Source organism: Primulina tabacum, chromosome 6 (genome assembly GCF_025594145.1).
Source record: "Primulina tabacum isolate GXHZ01 chromosome 6, ASM2559414v2, whole genome shotgun sequence".
NCBI lineage: Eukaryota > Viridiplantae > Streptophyta > Magnoliopsida > Lamiales > Gesneriaceae > Primulina > Primulina tabacum.
The window spans coordinates 32,951,991-32,957,466 of record NC_134555.1 but is presented as its reverse complement, the minus strand read 5'-3'; the positions used below and the strand labels follow the sequence as shown (position 1 = coordinate 32,957,466).

The 5,476-nt window shown below is 33.4% G+C and overlaps 1 protein-coding gene across 1 annotated transcript; it reads right to left on the bottom strand.

The window, feature by feature from the left end:
* Positions 1–712: 712 nt before the first annotated feature.
* Positions 713–2,795, bottom strand: LOC142548140 (phosphoglucan phosphatase LSF2, chloroplastic-like). The gene is made up of 4 exons (XM_075656474.1): positions 2,479–2,795; positions 1,576–1,781; positions 1,270–1,440; positions 713–1,175 (listed from the first exon to the last, which is right to left on the bottom strand). The coding sequence occupies exons 1-4, from the start codon at positions 2,729–2,731 to the stop codon at positions 1,026–1,028; spliced, it is 780 nt and encodes a 259-aa protein (XP_075512589.1). The 5' UTR covers positions 2,732–2,795; the 3' UTR covers positions 713–1,025.
* Between the last annotated feature and the right edge of the window lie 2,681 nt (positions 2,796–5,476).

The window sequence follows — 5,476 nt, the reverse complement described above, 5'->3', positions numbered from 1 at the left end:
TCACAAACCTGTCGCTCGGTCAACCTTGTTATCAGAAAGCGAATGAATCTTCTTCTTGGCTCACACTAATTTGATACTTCTTTGTCCCCATTCTTTGTTGTTCAGTTTTTTCCTTCCCGAACGAGTGGTCAGATCTAGGGTTCTTTCCCTTTTTTAGTTGTTTTTTATTTGAGCCTATATTCATTAGAATTAAATGAGGGCAATATGGGGATATTTCCTGAAAATCCAGAAGACTGTACAAGACGTGAGAACACATCTCAAGTGCCTAGTGGTATATCTTGTACTGAGATTTAAGTCTGTAATATCGGGCCCATGAACACATCTCAAAGTGCCTAGTGGTATATGTCATCTCGTGTAAAAAGTGCAGGTGTTTTCAGCCACAGCAGAGGATCCAAATCATCATCTCGTGTAAAAAATACAGGTGTTTTCAGCCACAGCAGAAGATCCAAATTCTCAATAAACACGAGTCCTATCCCTCTGGGCTAGCCATGTACCGATTACCGTTTGACAGTATTAATGTTCATTTGCCGAACCATTTATGCGGTGTGTTTGACCCAATATATTGATACCAGATTTATAAAAAGAATGCTTTTGGCAGCTTACAAAGTTATGTAGATAGTTCTTTTGTTGGGATTGAGCACAATCTTTACTTTTCATGGCACATTCTATGATCTCTAATCAACATATATTGTAAAGAGACAAATTTAGGATCATATGCAATTATTATCGCTAAACGGCCAGTAATCGTACAACTCAAATTGTTTAAAGATTTGAATACAAATATGATTGTGCCACTGCCATCCGGTATTGCACTGAATTTTCTCATCATCTCTCCCTACTTTCGAGTGTAGTGAATCTTCTTGCTTAGCATCAGGAGCATTTAAAATGAGATATCACAGATATATAATATGCTGCAATCTTGAATGGAAACCAAGCTCAGAAAAAAGCTGTGCCAAAGTTGTCAAGTTTCACGAAGGGCATGCACACGGTCTTGAATTAGCTTTCGTTCCCAGTTTGCTATATCTTCAAATGCAAATTCTGGCAAATTCTGGCAAAGTCTCAAACGGTTCCTTCCAAGGATCCTTTTTAGCCAAATCATATGTTGCTCCACGAATAGCTCTTTTGTTTGGTCCACAAGGTCTCTTCGAGGTAAGTGTATCATACGCTGTATTCAACTGCAAAAAAATATATAATATTTACAAGACATGATTTTTCATGAGCTCGAATGATTTCTATACCGCAAAAAGAACAGTAAATAGAGAGTCTCACATTTATATTGCAAAACCAATACATGTAACCAATGGCAACAGCTGGTGCCCTCCCCAAACCAGCAGTACAGTGTACATATACTCTGCCGTTTCCTTCTGAAATCGCCCACTCCAACAAGGAAATGGCTTCGGGTAATCCAAGTCTCAATGATTCTGGATCAAAATCTTTTGCCTGCAAATATAATACAGGGTGCTTTATTTAATCTTTAAATTAAAATTTAATTCCATTTCAATAAGACAGATTCTGATTCACAATATTATACTCATGTCAACTGGAATATGGTACCAACAAACAAGATTAACTTACAGGCCTTCTCATGTGACTGATTCCAAGTTTGGTGCTGCGTTCTATGATAGATTGCAGGTCAATTCCCCAGTACTCAACGTCTCTGTCTTGTTGCAAGTTGAGAATATATCCCACGGTCTGTTCTTCTTTCAAATGATCGATGTCCTCAACTTTCTGAGGTTGTGATCCGACGATAACATCATCAGTTATCAATGTATAGTTCATGCCTGATGCAAAACTTATTGTGAGACACCATGCTAAACCTCAATATTATCAAATAATAGCAATATTAAATATTAATCCATTCAACAATTGGCAGTTGCCCTAGACTGAACCAGATGCAGAAACTTGCAAAAAAATATATTCTCGAATTTCCATTTCCATACACATAAGAAATATAAACAATCAAGTTCTGCCTTGTGATATAGTGTTTAAAAGGTAATCATTTATCAAATTATTATTCAAAAAGTTGGGCTGCTTCAAGGTTACAAACTTTAAGTCGGAGGAAAATTTTTCATCAAAAAATCGAAGTTGACAACCCCTACTCCAAAATGTTTGATATGCCTGATTGATGCAAATGCGTCTCCATTTTTACTTCATGCTTCCCATGAGATAAAATGGTAAAATAAGCTTATTCCATATGATCAATAAAGTCATGAATGTATAAATATTACTGTTAATTCAAGATTTCATAAAGGGCCATTGTTTAAGCTTCTTTCACTTAAAATTGAGTTACCAATCTTATTTTAACATCCCTACAAGCGAAATTTTCTCCCATTAAACTTCGAGAACTTCGCAGAGCACAAGCTATCTAAACTTCAGAAAAGAAAACCACACAATCCCAGTAAAGGTTTTTCAAATCCCATAAAAACAAATTTATGGACCCAATAAATAGTTAAGAAAAGGGATAAAAAAAATCCTGACCAAGATCATGATGATATTCATACGGGTTCCTCATCATTCTCTTCATGGCCGTATTATAGTCCTCCATTTTGTTCTTAGAGCTGATTCTTGGCGCCGTTCGTCTGGGTTGATTTGCTTCAGTTTCATTGCCGGAAAATTTACAGAAAACATTGGGAAATTTGATGAAACGCGATGTGAATTTCCACTTGTTCTTGTTGGAAGAGATTTGTAATGGAAGTTTGGAGAACAAACAGGGGTTGATTACACCCGCCATTGACGTATGATTTCTGTAGCTTTTTAACAGCGAGTATGTTCTCAGATTTTTTGTGGCTTGCCGCTTCTTACATATAAGTATGTATCGATTGTTCACTTTTTGGTCCCCAATTTTCTTTTGTTTTTCCTTAAATTAAGGTCAAAAGTGTACGGTTGGATTTTTTTATGAAAAATTATTTTAAAAGAGAAGTATAATTTTGATTTTTGAAATGAAAAAAACTTTACTATTTTCTTGGTATATTTAAATATAATAATACATTATATTATTTTTTAAAAAATTACCTGAACAGATTATTTTAAATATTCCAAACTACCCACACATTTTTTAAAACTATTTCTATTTTTATAATAACTAGGAAAAATGACGCATTGAAAAAGATTGTTTTCATAAATATTTACTATCTAAATGAATTAATGTTGCGTTAATTTTTTTATTTATTTTGTTTCGACATTAACATGACAAATTAAGCTGCAAGTGTATTAACAAATTAAATTTTATTATAGCACATGTACGATATGTTTTAGAACATATACTTGTTTTTAACTCTGTTTTATTTATTCTAATAACTTGATTTTTTTTTATTTTTTATCTATTATTTTCTTATGATAGTAAATCATATGTATGTGTAGCAATAGTTCAAGCGAGATCTAATAAAGCCTTCAACGTTATGTAAGTATATCCGACGTACAAAAAGAAAATGCTTTATGTTTTTGAGGTATGCGAAATGTCTTGTGACCAATTATATTACGAGTTTGGAAGCCGGAGAACGTGTCCGGAGATCTCTCCACTTCAGTAAAGCATGACCGAGTTTTGATCAAGATTGGGAAGTGGTAAAACATGACCAGAGACCAACCCACCCGGTAAAGCATGACCGGAGATCTTATGTATGTGGAAGTGGACGTTCGGTCGAAAGGATGTGATGATCCCTGCCAGCCCAATGCAATGGTTTAGTCTGATCAAACGCATTATGTTATGGGTCACTTGCTTTGAAACATATCTCTACGTAAAATGATGATGATTATGCATGTGTAAGTATGTATGATGCAGCAAGTTTATGAAATTATGGCACGTCTAATTTTATGTAAGTATGTTCAAAGTTTGAGTATGTATGTACTGCTTTAAAATGCACGTGAGTTTATTATGTATTACTTGCTAATCTAAGTTTATACATGTTGAGCCTTTATGAAACAATTTAGACTTTTTTTTTCTAATCATAAATCAAAATTTTAAAATACCAAACTAAATAAAATAACTTAACATAATCAACCATCATACTAATTTAACATAGGAAATCTCAAGTGCATAAAATAAATCCTAAATCATCTTCTAACAAAAACTCCTAAACCGACCTTCGCAAAGATCACTAACAATAAAAATAAAGCATAAAAATATCTCTAATAAAAATCATTAACATATATATTTAAATCATTAATCTAACAAGCTAGTGCAGAAACATAAAGGCCATCGGGTGTGTACTACTACACTCGATCCACTCAATCGTCAGCATCTCCCATAAATCATAGAATCCTGCATCATACAAACCTAGTGAGTCTAAAGACTCAGCACGTTCTAAACATGAATAGCAAATAATATATATACAATCACATTCATTAAAAATCATATTTTTAGTTAAAATAATCTTTTGAACATAAATAAACCATTTAAAATCATTTAAGCATTGTTAAATTATAAATTAAAAATCATTTTAAAATAACCTTAAGTATAAATAAATCCTTTAAAAATCATTTAAATATAAGCTTTGAGCATGAATAAATCATTTTAAAAATAGCTTTAATCATCATCATAAATCATATATCATAAAATCATTAAAATCGTAAAGCTTTCAATCATATATTATTTTGGGTGAAGTTTGATCCTTGAAAGTGACTAGCTTTTATCCTCCGGTCGACTGATGAGTTTTCGGCTCCACATGGCCCATGGCGGTGTGCAATAGGCTCCACCATGGAAATACGATCGTCGGGGTTCCCTCGGGGGCCTTCTCCCATAGACGAGCTCCCTCTGGGGCCTTTTCCACTCACGACTTCCCCATAAAATTGTAAGTTCACCGTACTCAACATAAACGGATCCCCCACAAATCATATATCATATGTCACAGTCAATTCACATCTCTCAAAATATTTTTCTTTTTCTTTTAAAATCATAAAATAACACAACTTTCCAAAAATAGCATTTTAAACATTATAAATTGCACAGCTTTACCATAATCACAAAAATACATATTATCATCAAAATCATCATTTTAAAGCATATAATATCATTTTACAAGCATTATGATCCTTCGGGACGCAACCAAGCGTTTACATATTTTCTAAGTATAAAATTACCGTTTTCTCCCTGGACGTAAAAATTCTCGAATTTATCTCTTTCTCACTTTTAATTACACGGGAGTATTCTAAATAATTATTTAAGTTTAAATATAATTTTCCATCATTTTATTTCGCTTAAAACTAGGAATTTCAATTAATTCTTAAATTAACATTTTGTGAGGCGATTAAATCCCGAATAAATCCAAAACTACATATTTTGATCCCAAATTTTAAAATAATATTTTTAATATTTATCCTAACCTTGGGAGCCATGAACCACACCCCTGGACCCATGGTTCCAATTTTAGCCTTTTAATTTTCGAAATTGACACATTATCGAACCACCCGAGCCTTCTCTCAATTTACTCGAGCCATGGTCAAACCACCTTGAGCCAAACTCGAGCCCACCCACCTAGGC